At 42.4% G+C, this 18,969-nt stretch overlaps 1 protein-coding gene across 1 annotated transcript; it reads right to left on the minus strand.

The window, feature by feature from the left end:
- Positions 1-688: 688 nt before the first annotated feature.
- Positions 689-16,610, minus strand: rnd1a (Rho family GTPase 1a). The gene is made up of 5 exons (XM_048242077.1): positions 16,298-16,610; positions 15,623-15,710; positions 5,879-5,988; positions 5,431-5,565; positions 689-4,324 (listed from the first exon to the last, which is right to left on the minus strand). Exons 1-5 carry the CDS (start codon positions 16,415-16,417, stop codon positions 4,079-4,081), a joined length of 699 nt encoding a protein of 232 aa, XP_048098034.1. The 5' UTR covers positions 16,418-16,610; the 3' UTR covers positions 689-4,078.
- Positions 16,611-18,969: the final 2,359 nt, after the last annotated feature.

Consider the following 18,969-nt stretch of genomic DNA (forward strand, 5'->3'; position numbering starts at 1 on the left):
TATAGTATATTGTATACAGAGGGCCAATATGGCCAGTTCCTATAGTATATCGTATACGGTGGGGGAACATATGGCCAGAAACCCCAGAAAACCCATGAAATATGTAAACAAGCATGTAGCTGCTTATGAAACAGGGCTCCCAAGCTTTATACAAGGAAGTTCTATCATTTGAAAAGTGAGGCTCTTTTTTGGCCCAATCCCTTTAGCAGCCTGGCAGTGAGAGAAAAAAATAACCTTTAGTGAGGTCACAAGAACCTTCAGAGTGAGGTCACAAGAACCTTTAGAGTGAGGAGTGAGGTCACAAGAGGAGTGAGGTCACAAGAACCTTTAGAGTGAGGTCACAAGAACCTTTAGAGTGAGTGAGGTCACAAGAACCTTTAGAGTGAGGTAAAAACTCAACCCCTGCAAGTTCAAAACAAACAAGAATTTGGGCTAATAGACACTATTGAGGTCTGATGGTTGCAGCCTGGGTCTGGGCTCTGGGTCTAAGTCTGGGCGCTGGGTCAAAACACTGAAGCAGTACCATCCTTGCTGACCCAGCACCCAGACCAGACAGCCTTGAGTCAGTGTGTAATCTAGCACAGAGGTCATGGTGGATGTGTGAAGGTGTTTATCGGTGCACACGGCCCGTTCCCCCAGGCACAGCGGATGATGGACCACACAGTGTTGTCAAAATGAGATAAGTAATGGTGAGTTACACTCAAGGGTGAATACAGCTTACCCCAGACCGTTTGTCAAAATAGCAGCAATGTTGCAAACCTTGTTGTGTAAATGTTGTGCTTGGTCAATTCTAACAAGTCAATCCACTGAGGGATAAGGAGATTAAAACAAATGATTTATTTGAAATGAAGACACTTCAACAGACAGAGAGACAGAAAAATCACATTGATTCAATACCTTCAAAAATAGACTTTGAAACAAAATTACAAATGCTCATGAAAAATAGTAACAAACAAAAAAAGTGGGAATTTAGCTTTAATTAATAAATTAAAGCTAAATAAAGATTACACTATATTACATCACACATGTCAGTTCCTTGCTTGCTTTGTTTTTTTTGCTTGTTTGTCACTTACTCATGAGGTTGTACAAAGAGAACATATAAAACAGATATGTACAATCAGTCTCCCCTGGACCTCATCTAAGGACACATATGACAAAGTGTGAGAAGTACCAACTACTTCAGACACGATGGCTGCACTGACAGAAATCAGAGGAGAAGTACCAACTACTTCAGACGCATGTTAGAGCCCAGCGGTGAACCCACACTGGCATATTAGAGGCCTTGAGACTCTCAGCCCAGCAATCCCCCCCCCCTGCCCGTCGCTAGGCAACACAGTGGAATGCCAGTGCACTGCATACATGTCCAAGGATCTAGAAGGCCGTCTGTCTACAACATAAAAGGAGCGCTCATCAAACCAAACCCTAACCAAAAAAAAAAAAACAGTCTTTTGTGTGGTTATCTATAGTCCATGAGTTATTCATGATAAAGGAGAACCAAAGGATTTAGATGATTAAAGAGGAAAACATACACAGTGAAAGCCAGATAAGGCTCTTTGGACAGGACCTGCCTGTTCTTTTTGACTTGACCCCATTTGGTGTCCCTGTTCGACCCGTCTGCCCACAGCACCCTTTGAGACGCTACATCGTCATCCTACTGGAGAGTGAACACTTCAGCGGTCATTCTGTCATGAGGCTATCAAATCACAACTGTAGTCTATCTGTGTGGGTACCATTGTAGTACAACCTCCCTCACTTTCCAATGGTCAGATTATTTAAAGGAAATCACAGGACTCCATTAGCACTGCAAGGAAGATCCCATCATGCAGTGCTTATCATGTGCTGTGTGCTGAAATCAAATGCAAACTAATCAGTCTTTACATTAATACTCATTTATCTTCTTTCTTTGTTACATAGTTTAATGTACATTCGCAATCAAAATATCAAATTCTGGGGATTTAGCGTTTTACAAGAATACACAAACTAAAATGTGAATCCTAAAAGAAAAGACACAAACTCAGAGTCCTAAAAGGCTCTGAGAGACAGTTGGACGTCAGGAGCTGCGGCTGTGTGGCTAAACTGAAAAGTCACAGATTTGTTTTCACTGTTTGCGTGTTATGCAATCACAAGGAAACCGAGATTTACAAGTTTAATTACTCCAGAGAGAGTAAGAGATTACTTAGAGATGTTTAATTCCTCCAGAGAAGAGATTACTTAGAGATGTTTAATTACTCCAGAGAGAGTAAGAGATTACTTAGAGATGCTGCAGTTTAATTCCTCCAGAGAGAGTAAGAGATTACTTAGAGATGTTTAATTCCTCCAGAGAGTGTAAGAGATTACTTAGAGATGTTTAATTCCTCCAGAGAGGAGAGTAGTTAGAGATGCTGCAGGCCTCAGGAGAGAGACAGACGGGAACATCAGGCGAGAGGAGAACCCGACTTCAAAACGGACCGGAGAAAGAGATTAGTGTTTTTGCTTCAGGGGAAAAAACAACAAGGCAGTGCACTAGTGCTGTTAGCACAACAAAGCATAACTAAGTGGGGGCATAACAAAACCCAGTTGAGATGGACATGACGTGGGAGATGGACATGACGTGGGAGATGGACATGACGTGGGAGATGGACATGACGTGGGAGATGGACATGACGTGGGAGCATAACAAAACCTGAACAGGGACATCAGGCCCATTGGGCAGCAGCTCTAACGTGACACCTAATCCGCGATGGATGCAAAAGGCTGGTGTCTTTTGCACTTGTGTTGATGGTCAACTTTAGCCCCAAATGACCTTTTCAAATGTAATTCCCTGAAAATACCCCCAACAGCTGGAGGAGTTAACCACGCCAACCCATTCCTGTACATTCTTGTCTTTGAAAGATGCCAGTCCATCCCGTCCCTGTTGCTTTGGGATTTAGAGACCATCGCCCTGAGTGACAGGAGATGGATTAAGGAACAAAAGGCTGGTGGGTGAGGAGAAGGGGCGAGAGACAGAGAGACTAGAGGATGTATGTGTCAGCAATTTCCACGTCTTCCTACCCAGCAGATGTAATTGGATACCTTGTCTTGTAAGATTTATAGCAATTTCCTTAAAGGGGGAAATGATTTCTTGTGTCCCCTTCCTCCCTGTCCTCTCTGTCCTCTAGCTGTGTGTGGCAGCTTCACGCTTTACTGATTTAGGGCTGCTGAGCAGTGGCCACTGCCAGAGAAGCAGGACGTCTATCATCCGAGCAACTGATCTGGAGTCAGAGCAGGCTGATGCTGATCTGGAGCGATCTGGAGTCAGAGCAGGCTGATGAGTCAGGGAAGCTGAGATGAACCCTCACTGAACCATTTGCATGCGATAAAGTGGTGACAGACCCACAGTAACTCACATAAATACATACACATGTACAATTCTGCTCTCTCCGGCACAGACCCAACATACACTTTTTTTGCAGTCTGTCATTCTTTCTCTCTAAATCATTACAATTTTCATCTCATAGACAGACACACTGAACAAACACAAACACCCACACAAACAAACCTCACAACCAATCAGATGCTACTCGGAGTGGCAGCTACAGGTGCCCCATTGGCTACCAGCCAGTGACGTTTCAAACACCTTAAAGTGCATATTCAACATGAGAAATACGCTTTGCATTAAACACACAAGGATGACTTCACCTCATCCTCACAACTGTTTTTCTTTTACTGCAAATGCATGATTGTTAAATACGCCCAATATCCAAATGAACACAGTCCGCACCAACAACATTGTCCATGTTTCGGTCTTTGTTTTCTTTGTGTACGTGACAATGGGATCAGCAGGATGCTACGCTGGTAAGAGACTTCTCTCAGTGTGGAGACTGAGCAACTGATGTGCACCGATGAAACCCTACAATCAAAGGTGGCAGCTGCCCGTTTGGCGTTTCTTTAGAGAGATGAGGGCAACGCTGGAACAGAGAGTGACCTGAAGAGGTAGGAGGGGCCTATGACAGAGCCCCGCCCCACATCACCCCGACCCCAGGTGTCTCTGGAATGGGAGCATGGGAACTGTTCTTTGGCTCGACGAGGGGCTTGGTGGGAACTAGGGCTAAGGGCAGCTTCACATGATGGAGCAGCTCCGGGCCTTCTCCTTGCTGAAGGTGGAGGTGAGCAGCTCCGACTTGCTGGGCAGGTGCAGCAGACGCTTGGACAGGCGTCGGGCGGGGCTGGGCTTGGCGGGGGGCTGCAGCTTGTTGAGGCAGGCGAGCGCTGCCATACGGAACACGCTGTGGACGCTCTTCTCTGAGGTGAAGGCCGAGCATTCTAGGTAGGCCTCCGCACCCAGCTGCTTAGCCATTGCTGACCCCTGCAGATAGGAAAGGGAGAGAAAAGACATACATACATATATACCAGAAGACTACAGGGGAAGCACAGCCTCCTCTAAAATATCATGGAAAACCGCATCAAATAACACTATTACATTAGCTTCTAGCCTACTATTCCAACTACAACATGCTGAAAACATGTTCATCTTCATGGCTAGTTTGTTCAGCAGTAAGGTTTTGCCGGTCATTTATCGTGATTTCGCACCAGTAATACATTGCTGTGACGACACGATCCATCAAAAAACCATGCAAAAAACCCTTAGACGCTCGGATGCACTGGACCTTCAATGGCACTACAGAGTGGGCTGATCTCAGTGCAGAAAATCTAGACGTGTATTGGACAAGCGCCACAAAATCGTCATTTCCAGGGAAGCCCAGCGTCTCTGGGAGTGAATGGGAAAGTGGGATGGCCCGGACGCCGAGCTTCTGTATGATGATTGGAGGAACCGTCATAGAGGCTGGATTCTTTTTGATTGACAGCATATGTCGCGATCTGACAGGAAGTGGTTCAAGTTCAAGGGATGTGTTAATGTTAGTGTTGGCAGGTGAAGTCGAGAGGCAAGGCAAGTTGCAGCTCAAATTCTCATAATTTGTGAGCAATACAGTCGGTTTCTATTTGTCTTTTTAAATAGCATACTGTAAATAAAACCGTAATGTGGAGTTACAGAGTTTGTGACTTGCTTTTGTTTCAGTTGTGTATTTAGGCTAAGTTAGGTAGCGCACTATATAACGGTAGTAGGCTACATTATGCTAATGTTTACTTGAATTTTAAAAGCCCACCAGGGGAGATTAAAAATAAAACAGCAAAGCAGATGAATGTACACAGAGAAATAACTCTAGAAAGCCTAAACTCCCCCCAAGCTGCCCTGTCTGCCATGCCAACTCTATAGCCTACTGTTTGGTCTATTCTGGGTTTTGGGATCATTTTTGCCCTCAAAGAACAATATAGCACCTTAATAATATTAATTTAAAAATTTACCATTTTTATCAGAGCTTCCCTTATTCCAAAGAGCAGCAACCACCACTGATATATACTACATACACTCTCCATACGTGGCTAAAGAACACAAATATAGTAAATATAGACCTGTTCATGTGAGATGGGTGTTTGCCTCTGATTTGAAAGCTCCATCAGAGCGCAGACGTCTGTGCGGCGGTCGGTCTTGCAGCCTACTAGGAGGATGCGTGTGTTTGGGCAGAAATCCAGGATCTCGGTCTTCCACTGCAAGAGAGCATTCAGGAGTTGTTTTGAGGTTGTCATAAACACCATAACACCACACAATGGTTATGGTTATCGTATGGTTATAGTTATGGCTATGGTATAGTTAAGGTATTTGGTAGATTTCCAAAGCGACCCACTGTATAAGAACATTAAAACTTTTAAAAATAATAGTTTCAAATAAAGTTGAAAAGTCTACATTATATATAATATTCACAGTAATAATAACAATATCAATAACAATATCAAATATCAACAATGAAAATAATGACTTTTGATATTCACAAAAAACGATTGGGCTGAATTTGCCTCTTACCTTTTTCAGTGCACTGTCCACTATGTCGGGGCGGCTGATATCGAAACACAGCAGGACGGCATCAGAGTCGCTGTAGCACAGAGGCCTGACGTTGTCATAATACGGAGATCCTGCAGAAAGACAAGCCCTATGTTTACCAGATGAACTCTGAGAAAGAAAAGCCCTATGTTTACCAGATTAAGTCTGCATAGATCAGGTTTTATGAATCTAGTTTATTTTCTGAAAACGTACATTTTGTGGACCAATGTTCCAATACACTAACTCCCATTGGGTGATTAGGAGAGCTTTAGAGAGTGCTTTCAGGATGACCACCACTATACTACATCCCCCAAAATCCCATTGGGTGATTAAGAGAGCTTTAGAGAGTGCTTTCAGGATGACCGCCACTGTACTACATCCCCCAGAATCCCATTGGGTGATTAAGAGAGCTTTAGAGAGTGCTTTCAGGATGTAGGGGCAGGCAGAGAGGATGGTTCCACACAGGACCAAATGTACAGCAGTGCTGCAGAATGCTCCAGTCTTCTATATGAGCACATAGTGTCAGTGCTGCGGAATGCTCCAGTCTTCTGGATGAGCACACAGTGTCAGAGACTCTAAGAGTAGCAGTGCTATGCACACATTGTGGGCGACACGACATGGTGGGGGTGGATGGGTCCCCCTCACCCAGCGAGACACCCCAGCACATGCCACACCTCATCTCCCACAGTAACTATGGCAACGGCATCGCAAGGCACATACTGGGGACACGAGCACTGTGGTGCAGGCTTGTCCTTAAGCCATCCCACCTACATCAGGATGGACCACTGCAGCCCAAGCCTGGGAAGCCAGTATCTTCATAAAGGAACACTGTGTCGCAATATGCCATCACAACAAGAAACCATATCACATTTTGCAGTGGCAAAAGATTACATTGCTACTTTATCTAATTTCAAGTTATGTTTGTCCACACAAACAAACACATATACAGACTATAATCTGTGTTATGTGATTATTCTCATAATCATAGATAGCCATTTAGTCCTTAATTAACCTCTAAAACTTGCTGGAGAGCTGCCATGAATGAGATCCAAGTGACCGTTTTTCACAATTGCTAAAACACTAAACTCCATTCTCTGAACCAAATTAACTAAACCCTAACCCTAACCCAATTGCTAAAACACTAAACTCCATTCTCTGAACCAAATTCTCAGTTGCCTGAACACATTTGTTGAATCAATCACCCTTTTGGCAAAGCCTTTCACATAAACACAGTTTGCAGATCTCACAGATTCTTTTTTTTCAAAACTCTAAACACATTCTCATGCAATACAATGGATTTTGCATTGTGATGCACCTGTGATGCATAATGGCAACCACAAGTGGCAAAAGGTAAACACAAATAGAGCACAATACCACGTGTTCAACACATCGAGTCAAAATTGACACACACTTGTTTTAAATGATATGACATAACCCATATACAGTACACTACTTTAGAGTGTAAACAGGTTGCTGAACACTCCAGGTTCATATCAACAATGGACAGAAACTATCAGTGAGGCATTCAGAGTACATTGTAGGCTGCAGACTGCAATGTACTTTACATTTACAGTACCGAAATGCCTGTTTTTTCCGGTATATAGTTTTCATAGTTGCTAGAAAATTTTTTTTGAAACATTCCACTCAAAACTGTAAACACAAACCCCCATTCTCAATACTTTATGTTTACTGGATTTATAGTAAATGTTGAATCCACTAAGTTATGAAATCTTTTTGTTTTGTTTTTTGTTTTTTAGAGGCAAAATGATTTATTGTGTCGTAAACTATGAACATTTCTCCTGGAGCTATACGAGTTTTCCATTTTTTGATGTAGTGTGTAATGACTGCTCAGTAGTGTTTTCATTTTGACTGCTTTGTGAGATGATCTGAAGACAGTGTTTGGTTTTGAGCACAGGTACAACTGTTTTGAGGTGATTGTTCAGTTTTGCAGAGGTTGTCAAATATTATGTGAATGTAGTTTGAGATTTGGGGTTTGTGTTTACAGTTTTGAGAAAAGGGTGGAAGGTTTTAAAAATGTATTTCAGGAATTATGAAAAACTGTAACTTGTTTCAGGCATCCTCCGTCCCAAGGTTCCGTCCCAAGGTTCGAGCTAGCTGGACGCTGTGTCCTCCGAGCAGACAGAACAGCTGTTGACTCCGGTAAGACCAGAAGTGGGGGTTTGTGCATTTATGTAAACAAAACTTGGTGCACGGACACTACCATTACCGAGAGTCACTGCTCAGCTAACCTATACTATCTAATAGTTAAGTGTAGACCTTTCTATCTGCCCAGAGAGTTTACATCTACTGTTGTGACGGCTGCCTATATACCATTGGATGCTAATGTGAGAGTGAGGGTGGTAAGCAATGAGGGTGGCAATAGCTACAACTATGTGAGAATGCTGTTCATTGACTTCAGTTCACCATCATCCCCTCCAAACTGATCACCAAACTCAGTGAACTGGGCATCAATACCTCTCTTTGTATTCTGGACTTCCTAACCAACAGAACACAGTCTGTTAGGTTACACTGCACACACACACTCTACACTACATACACACACTCTACAGTCCCCGGACCCCACTTTGAGAACCACTGGGTTAGATAAGCTCACTCTACCTTCACCTTCAACACCGGGGTTCCACAGGGTTGTGTGCTGAGCCCTCTCCTTTACTCCCTCTTCACCTACGATTACCAGCATCTCTCCTTTCTGAGGCGACTAAAGAAGGTCCACCTGTCTCCTCAGATCCTGGTGAAATTCTACCACTGTACCATTGAGAGCGTCCTCACCAACTGTGTCACAGCATGGTTTGGCAACTGCTCTGCCTCCGACCGGAAAGCACTGCAGAGGGTGATAAAAACTGCTCAACGCATCACCGGTTCCTCAATCCATCGAGGCCATCCAGGGCAAGCAATGTTTATGCAAGGTGCGCAGCGTCATCAGACTGTTCTCACCCCAACCACAGTCTGTTCACCCCACTCCCGCCCAGGAGGCATCTCTCCGCACCCAAACCAGCAGGTTCAGAGGAAACTTCTTCCCTGTGGCTGTCACCCTACTGAACTCTACCTCGGCCCCCCAGTGACAACCAACCAACTAAGCCCCCCCATCCCCCCATGCCTCCTTGCCTGTGCCTGTTGAGGTGTCACAACCTAGGACTAGGAGGCGGACAATCAAGGCTGACTTTTTGTTGCAATTTACCTGAATATTCACAAATACAACTCGCCAGCTCTAGGTTAAACTACTCCATCATTTCAGTTTCATTCGCCCTGTCCTTGATCTCTGTTCGCTATCATTTAAGGGGCATGGACATGGAAAAGCAGTTTAAGAAATATGCCATGTTAACCCATGGAGACTGTGGGTCGTAAAGGGCACTTATTTGGATGTGCAGTGGCCTAACCTAACATTTTGCATGGTAGAAACATTATATAAATGGAAACACTTACTGTTATAGCTATAAAAATAGCAGAATCATCCATATGCATGATATTTCTATAACGGCAAGATATGCTTTAGAATGAGGGCAAAGAGTTATTAGACTCACTAATACGTATAGCTCAGTGTTTCTCAAGCTTTTTCAGACCAAGGACCACTTAACCAATAAAAAAAAAAAAAATCACAGACCACCTAGCTAAAAAACAAAAACAGTAGACCTACTTCAACAGTATATTACACAATAGGCCTACTCACTGAACCACCTTGCTTATTGTCTTTGCACCTTGCTTAATGTGTCAGAGGATTCATATGATTTAAACTGACGTAGCTTACATAGGCAGTGTTGCAGAACTATTTGGATTTACATACAAGTTGGTTCAATATTGCAAACAACTCATCTATATTATATTTTACCATGTCTGCTCGCGAACCACTTGGGATAGCTGCCGGACCACCTTTGAGAAACACTGGTGTAGCCCAACAGCACTCTATCTAAAATAAAACATTTTGAAAGTGCCATTCATGATTTGTTGTAAAGTATTGAGGTTGTGGGAAGTTTAGCTTAAACTGCTTCATTCATTCATCATGTCCGCTTCACTCGTCTCGACTGAGGAATTAAACATTACGCACGTCCCACTTTTGCTAAAATAATTCCTTAATGGTTTTGTTCAGAGCTGAAAATGCAACTGTATGAGGACAGATGTAGGCTACTAGGCCAACTGTATGAGAACAGATGTCGGTTGCTAGGCCAACTGTATGAGGACAGATGTAGGTTGCTAGGCCAACTGTATGAGGACAGATGTAGGTTGCTAGGCCAACTGTATGAGGACAGATGTAGGTTGCTAGGCCAACTGTATGAGGACAGATGTAGGCTACTAGGCCAACTGTATGAGGACAGATGTAGGTTGCTAGGCCAAACCCAGGTCCAAGCCTTTGTCCATGACACTGTTGTGCCAATTTTTTGTTTTAATTGATTTTTTGTTTTTGTTTTGCCCCCTTGGGAACCACCTCAAAAATGCAAAGGGCGGCAGGATATTACCAACGATAATAATAATAATAATAATAATAATAATAATAATAATAATAATAGGCAGACCCAGAAATGGACCTGTCCTGGGGCATGAAAAGCTTTCTAATGCTAGGTACAAATATGCTATCCATTACATTGATAAGCATGAACAGGTCATGAGAGCAGATGCTATAGCTGACAAACTTTTATGTAACAATATTACTGGCTTCTGGAAAGAGGTGAAAGCTCTGAATAGGACAAACATATCACTTCCTGATGAAAACACATGGAGTTTTGTGCAACTTTGCAAAGTTAATATAGCCTACTTATCACAACATTCTTAATCGTGTTGTCCATTGCAACCGAACTACCTGTGGCTTATGCTACGTTTACACGTGGCTGGCTATTTTCATAAACGGACACATCACCGTCTCCGTTTTCAAAAATAACATAGTGCACACCTGTCAGTTTTCATAAAGGTTTTTCTTTACACTAACCAGGGTATATGCCTTCAAGAGCATGCCAAACCTGTACGTGGCAGTGTAACAAGAAGCTCAAGCCCATGTTAGCCAATCAGAATTCCTAAAATATAAACAACAGCAACAAATCACTTCCTCTTTCTCTTTTGAACTGACTAAAAATCTCCGCCTCGTCACATAAATCTCTGTTTGTACCTCTTTAGACGCAAACAAACAGAGTTTTCCCAAAAAAAAAACGATTAGCCTGGAGTTTTTAAAAACTCAGTTTGCCGGGGGATAAAACCTCTGTTTGGGTCTAAACGACAGGGTCAAACGCAGAAAAACATCACCAGTTGCATCGTTTTCATGTCGTCTAAACAGGGTTTTAATTTGCGGAGGACGTAGAGAAACCAATAAAATGAGCCAGTAGTGGAGAAATAACATTTAAAAATATAGCTGCAAGCAGCAATGTGGGGGCCAAGCAGTTGAGCAGGAGTTGTCATGGCAACCCAATGTTGCTACATTATACACACACCCAATTAACCCCCCCGTCCCACACACACACATATACACAGATAAACTTCCTCCACCACACACCCCAATGGCTCCCCACAGACACGCACACCTCAAACATCACCAAATGTATTGTGCGTCCTCAGGTTGTAGTCACGAGTCCACCTATCAAGTTTGGTGTCAATACAAGAAAGTGTTGATAATTATAGCGCCCCTAGTGGTCAAAGGTCACTAAATGTATTGTCCTTATTCAGGATGTGGTCCCGAGTCCAGGTACCAAGTTTGGTGTCAAGTGTTGCAAATTATAGCACCCCTAGTGGTCAAAGGTCGCTAAAATTATTGTATGTCCTCAGGATGTGCTCCTGAGTCAATGAGCCAAGTTTGGTTTCGATACGTGAAAGCATTGAAGAAATATGAGCCCACTTCCTGTGATTATAGCGCCACATAGTGGTCAAAATGTACCATATTTCTTGAGCGTCCTCCTGATTGGGTCCTGAGCGCATATACCTAGTTTGGTTTTGATATGTGAATGCATTGCTGAGATATCACTTCACTTCCTGTTTGGCGGCTTCGCCAAACTTGATTGGTTGTCACGGGTGACAGGTTTCATATATGGCTCCGAAGAGCAATACATTTATGAGTCATGGTCTGACGATCATCTACGTCAAGTTTCATGAAAATCGGATAAACTTTGTGACCTGTGAAAACTTTTAGGTGTTTTTGATTAAATCCAATATGGCAGTCAGATCAATTACGTTGACGCCACAAATTCACATCTGTCGGACTTAGGACCTTCCACAGTATTAACAGAAACCACTGGTAAGTTTTAATTCCAAACACATCACCCGTTACAGGCCAAAACCTAATTTTGCTAATTATAGCGCCACCTATAGGTCAAAAGTCATCAAATTTATTGAGCCTCCTCCTTGTTGGGTCCTGAGACAATGTACTGAGTTTGGTGTTGATACGCGAAATTGTTGCTGAGATCACTTCACTTCCTGTTTGGCGGCTCTGCCAAACTTGATTGGTCACCACGGGCGACAGGTTTTCAATATGGCTCCAAAAAGCAATGCATTCATGGTCTGAAGATCATCTGCGTCAAGTTTCGTGAAAATCGGATAAACTTTGTGACCTTTGAAAACTTTTAGGTGTTTTTGATTAAATCCAATATGGCAGCCAGATCAATTACGTTGACATCACAAATTCACATCTGTCGGCCTTAGGATCTCCCACAGACACCACTAGCACATTAACATTAACATTAACATTAACATTAACAGACACCAATAGCAAGTTTTAATTTCAAACACATTACCCGTTACAGGCCAAAATGTAATTTTGCTCATTATAGCGCCACCTATAGGTCAAAAGTCATCAAATTTATTGAGTCAAGTCAAGTCAAGTCAAGTCAGTTTTACTTGTATAGCGCATTTAACATGCACAGAGTGCAAACCAAAGCGCTCCTTATTGGGTCTTGAGCCCATGTACTGAGTTTGGTTTTGATACATTAAAGCTTTACTGAAATATTACTTCACTTCCTGTTTGGCGGAAACTTGATTGGTCGCCAAACTTGATTGGTCGTGACAGGCAACAGGTTTTGAATATGGCTCCAAAAAGCAATGCGTTTGTGAGTCATGGTCTGACGATCATCTGCGCCAAGTTTTGTCAAAAATCTGACAAACTTTATGACCTTTGATTGCTTTTAAGTGTTTTTGATTAAATCCAATATGGCGGAAAATCCAACGTGGCGGAAATTGACGTCATGGGGTGCGTTGAGTTCGGTCTCATCCAAGGATTCCAAGTATACCTCAATTTGTATGGTTGAAAAAGCGCATAGATGTAATGCAAAATCTGACACATTGGGGGCGCTAGAGCACTTGACATGAAACTTAGTGAAATTAATCATATGACTATACCGAATCAATGTGCCAAATTTCCCAACTTTTTACTGTATGGTTCAATGGCAAATGAGTGTTTCGTTATAATAATAATAATAACACATAGAATCACTATGGGTTGCCTCGCAGCTTCGCTGCTTGGCCCCCAAAAATAATCTGTAGCCTAGGGTAGGCTACTGCAAAAACATTGGGTACTAATGACGAAAATCAGCCAACCACTCACTCTCAAACCGAACTGGCCAGTTGAATGTTAATTCTCTAAAAGGCAAGCAGTTCAAGAATGTGCTAAGAAATCATTCTGTTTTTGATACTGTAGGCTACTTAAATTGGCAATTGACAAGCTCCATTTCTCTAGAGACTGAAGCTGTAGCTGCAGCATGTTGATTGACATGTTTTAATTATGTAAAGACATGTTCAAGGAGTTCAGATAGAGCCAGTATCAGGAACATATTTAGTTCAATGTGCTATATTTACTATTTTTGGCAGCCTACTGTACTTAAAGGAACCATATGTAAGAAAAATATTTCAATTAATCATAAAATGGCCCTGATATGTCACTAGACATTAAGAAATTATGTTCATTTCAAATACTTATATCACTGACAACAGTAGTCCGGCCAGGATATTGTCATTTAAAAAGAGAAGTTGCAGCCCTCAACTGATGTTGATGTTGTGTTTTGTCATGTCATGTTGTGTTTTGGCCTGATGCGCCACCCTCCACCTATCTACTAATCACGAAGTCAGTAGTGTTTCGCCATCAGGTTTGGCAACCTCGAGTCAGTATTTTGAAAGTGATTGCAGTACCAGTTTTGGCCACAATCTTACATATGGTTCCTTTAAATGGCCAGTATTTTCTTTATTCATGGAAGCCTCTATGTTTACAGGCTTGCGGTGGCGATGCGCAATGTGCTATAGGTGCCGAAAAATCTGTTTGGTACTGCCAATTTGTTTTGTTTTGTCATGGTTCATGTGTGCAATAAACATTACACTTAGTGAGAAAAAAATCGTCGCAGAGAATCATGATATCAATTCTAAGCTAAAGAAATTGTGGCAGAGAATCGAGATATCAATTCTAAGCTAAAAAAAATTGATTCATATTTTCCACCGAATCGTGCAGGCCTACGCCCCTCCCCACTCTGCACAGAACACTCAAGCAGTTTTGGGTTGTGTGTGTGTGTGTGTGCTCCTGCAGTCGGTAGCATTATAAACCACGTCGAAATTGTAACTAGCATTCTCTGCTAAGTTTGTTATTATGACTGTCAATCGAGGCGACCAAACTACTCAGAGAACTTATGGCAAGATAGATAGATAGATAGATAGAGATAGATAGGCCTACTTTATTGACCGATCAATTCCCCAAGGGGAAATTCAAGAAGATGGCTTATCTAACGTTATGAATAAAACACACCTGGGTTTTTTTAATCAGCACATTACAACTTGTCTATTAGCTTTTACTGGTAGTGCAAGAGGATAACATTAGGCAAACGCGAGGATACTAACATTAGGCAAACGCAAGGATAACATTCGGCAAACGTGAGGATTAGGCAAACGCGACCGCTGCTGTTAGATCACTAACACTGATTGTTTGCTCCTTCAGTCCAAAGGATTATGAAACATGTTTTCCAAGACTCAGAGAAGAAGCATATCGGCTAGCCTACATTTAAAGTTGTAAACTTAAGAAAACCTGTGGGGAAACTAAACACTCTGACCAGCGTGACTAACTTTTATATTAGCAGTGATTTCAACCAACGCTGCTGTGGAAACGGAAGCAGAGAGCCAAGAACAGATAACTAATGAAAACATGTAGGAGAGGAGAAAGAGAAAAGCTGCTAATATGCTGCTACGGAGAGCCTGTGCAGACACAAGCAGTGATTTAGGCAAGACTACACATGACAGAAGAACAATTCTAAAGAACCCAAAAGAAACCAAAAACAACATAAAAAGAGTATTCGTTTACAGAAGAAACCAAAAACAACTCATTAAAAGAGTATTCATTTACAGAAGAAACCAAAAACAAACAAGAGTTGTTTACCGAGTTATTCAGTTCTGCCTTGGGCATTTCAAACACTTGCAGATCTTTGAAAGCTTACATGATGGTCATCCAAATCATTAAGCATTTTTGCATCTCTGTATGTTGAGTGTCATTACAACATTTCTGGAATGTTGAGCGTCATTAGAACAGTCCTTTAATAGAAAAAGTGGACTGCAGCCAACTCCATCCATCACCTCAAATTTACGTGGTCCTATTTGTTTATCCGAAAAGGCAACACAAAAGTGCTTCTAAACATAGTTTTTGTTTACTATAGTCAGATGGAATGCCTTGCCAATAGCACAAACGTTTCACCTGATTGCATTCAGTAATGAAGTGTAAACCATCACAGTGATTTCATCTGATGCATATTGCAAATCTCTCACCCGACGTGTCCCACAGACTGAGCTCAATGCGTTGCCCTTCCATTTCCAGGCCAGCAGTGTAGTTCTCGAATACTGTCGGGACATATGTCTGTTCACATTTGGATGGACAAAAGAGAAAATATTGAAAAGATGAAAGCATTGCTCTGTCAACATACTTTATAGCCATAGCCTGTGACATTATTTACACATCTCTGTTCACTTGTTTACACACTGACATAAAAGGCCAAAATTATCAACTGCGCTGGGAAAACATATTTTGTCTTTTGTGAAACTGCGCTAAATGTCGGGTGCTGAGCTCCAAAGCAACATGCTGGCCCTGGGTTTTAGCGGAGCAAATTCATATGCATGCCCGGGCACATCTAACGCAATCCCATGGCAACATGGAATGCACTCCGCCAGGCACACGTGCGTCGTCACAAATTAACAACATTAATATTTGTAAATGATAGTACATGGTTTGATGGATGGCAACAGACAGAAATTATCAGTTTTCGTAATGGAAAACATTTTCTTACGCAAAACATTTTGTTGCGCATACTGACACCCCATGTAATGAGACCATACATGTATGGTATGCAGGTTAAAATCACCCCAAAACAATAAAGGCCTATATAGTTGCAGTAAAAGTTCTGTATCCACTGAACTGTGTAGTATGATGGCATGAACATCAAATACCTCTGGATAGCAATCTTTTGCCAGGACTTGGAGCATTGCTGTTTTTCCGCATTGGACGTCTCCCACCAAAACAAGCTTACACCTCACCACCACAGGCTGTGGGATTCTTCGCTCCTTCATTGTGAATCAGCTGGTCCAATCTGAGGTACGATTAAAACAATCCAGATAACGAGCGCATCCACTTTAGCAATCCTGATGAAGAGCTCAGCGCATCGGGGTCTGTTATATAGTAGAATGCTCCCACTTCTCCAGCCGACAGTTGTCTACATTGGAATACAGCACTGGAGAAGGGTAGACAGATAGGCTACTATTGCAGCACTGCGGCATTTTATATCACAGCGCTGTCCAATGAGCGCAGAGGCGACGGTTGCGCGCTGCATGTTTCAGTGTCATCGCACACAGGTCCAGCAGTGCTATGGCCGCTCAACGCAGGTGATTGAACGTCAAGTCAAGTTTATTATGACCGCCGCTAGCGAAGCATATAATTAAGTTTTTTTTTTTTTTTCGTCATCTACTTCCTGAATTTTTGGTCAACGATACCCGGGACACCGAAACAGCGGTGCACATGAAATTTGGTGGGTATGTAGCCCCACTAGACTTTTACAGAAAAATTTCGTTTCGTCCCCGGGGGACACTCCCCCCCCCCCACGTGCTGGGCCCCCCTCGAACTGCAAAAAAAGCAGTTTTTCTTAAATAACTACCTGAACCGTGGCACTGAGGATGAAGAATCTTTTATGGTATGTTGGTCTCAAGGACCCACATCAACCTGGCCCATAATCACTCATTTGCACCCCCCGGTAAAAAATGAAAATGCAATATCATTCTGCTTTAATCGCCCCTATCTTCAGTTAAGATGTTCAGAACTGCACCAAATTTTATGTGTATGATTGACCTGGCATTCTCTGGCGGTATGCCAAGTTTCGTAGAATTTCATCCATGGGGGGGTCTAAAAAAATTTAGGTTATGTGTACATTTAGTGACTGTACACTCATTGGCCTGTAGATGGCGGTGCACACATATACACATGCACACACACACAGGCACGCACTAGTATCGGTATTAGAACGGCCGATACATAATTACAAATTCAGTAGAATTAAAAGAAAGGCAAAAATATTCATCATCATCATCGTCATGGCTGCATTTCCATTATTGGCGATACATAGTCGTTTGTCCACTAGATGGCGCATCGTTGCAGTGAAACGTAATTTTGTTGGAAGTTAAAAGTGGGTTGGAAAAACAATGGACGCTTCCTACAAGGACTGTAGTTTACCGCAGAGAACGTCTAATAAGGATAGGACGATGTTCACATGAAATGTAATTCCCATTTCTTCTTGAAGCCCGAAATAAATCTGAGGATGTTTATCGGACATGCTTGGTTTTACTGCAGGTACGTTAATCTTATAATATCAATAAGGACCTAGGTACAATAATGTTACCGTTAGCGTTGGTTGAGTGATGGAGGCCAATTTGATTGCATTTGTAGAAAACTATAAATTAGTTTGCCTATACAACGTTTGCCTATACATGCGTGAGACTGAGACGCCTGTTTATTTGTTTTAAGTGCGTGCAGGGTGTGAGAGGGGAATCGATGTGCTTTGATTCCAGCTTGGTAGTTGTAGTCTGTGAGATTAAAAAGCATGTGTGTGTGAAGTATCCAAACAATGACACCTTCATTTCATTATGGCTGCTTTAGCAACACACCTTAAGCTACTGTGTAGTGGGTCCCATTTAGAAGTGGCTACTTCATTCGCGCTTTCCTTGACTCATGGAGCTGCATGAATTTTATTACAACTTTTCGCCACAATATGGCAGTTTAAAGGAACCATATGTAAGATTGTGGCCAAAACTGGTACTGCAATCACTTTCAAAATACTGAAGAGCGGTGTATCCCCTCCCCCCTGACTCGAGGTTGCCAAACCTGATGGCGAAACGCCACTGACTTCGTGATTAGTAGATAGGTGGAGGGTGGCGCATCAGGCCAAAACACAACATGACATGACAAAACACAACATCAACATCAGTTGAGGGCTGCAACTTCTCTTTTTAAATGACAATATCCTGGCCGGACTACTGTTGTCAGTGATATAAGTATTTGAAATGAACATGATTTCTTAATGTCTAGTGACATATCAGGGCCATTTTATGATTAATTGAAATATTTTTCTTACATATGGTTCCTTTAAGTCCGCTTGATACTGTAAGGCGTAAGCCATTGGTTTCCAAAGGAGATTTTATTTGTGTCGCCAGCATAGCCTATTGACAATTTATGTTGTAATAAATAGGCCTACATTATAGGCCTACCTGTAGCTTAGGGAAGCTAACAGCTTTCTATTAGGATCTAGTTTGTTAGTTACACTTTTGTCATAACTCCCTGATGCATTTTTGCATTTAGAATAGCCAGAGCGTGGATATCTCAATCGGAAAATTAAACAATATCGGGCGCCTATGGACTAGGCTGGGTGAACCCAGCCTGATATGGCCGCTATTTTTTTTTGGCCTTTTTTTTATGCCTTTAATTTACAGGACAGTAGAGAATGACAGGAAGCGAGTGGGAGAGAGAGTCAGGGTGGGATCCGGAAAGGACCACGGGGCGGGAATCGAACCCGGGTCACCGGCGTACGGTGCAGGTGCCCCAGCCAGCCGCGCCACGGCTGGGGCCTATTTTTTGA

The sequence above is a fragment of the Alosa alosa genome, chromosome 4 (assembly GCF_017589495.1).
Source record: "Alosa alosa isolate M-15738 ecotype Scorff River chromosome 4, AALO_Geno_1.1, whole genome shotgun sequence".
NCBI classification, from domain to species: domain Eukaryota; kingdom Metazoa; phylum Chordata; class Actinopteri; order Clupeiformes; family Clupeidae; genus Alosa; species Alosa alosa.

Coding starts and splice junctions, on each gene's coding strand:
- rnd1a (XM_048242077.1), bottom strand. CDS start 16,417: ATGAAGGAGCGAAGAATCCCACAGCCTGTGGTGGTGAGGTGTAAGCTT. Junction 5,989..15,622: donor CAGTCTGTGGGACACGTCGG/GTGAGAGATTTG, acceptor GTCTTTCTGCAG/GATCTCCGTATTATGACAAC. Junction 4,325..5,430: donor CACCCATCTCACATGAACAG/GTCTATATTTAC, acceptor TCCTATCTGCAG/GGGTCAGCAATGGCTAAGCA.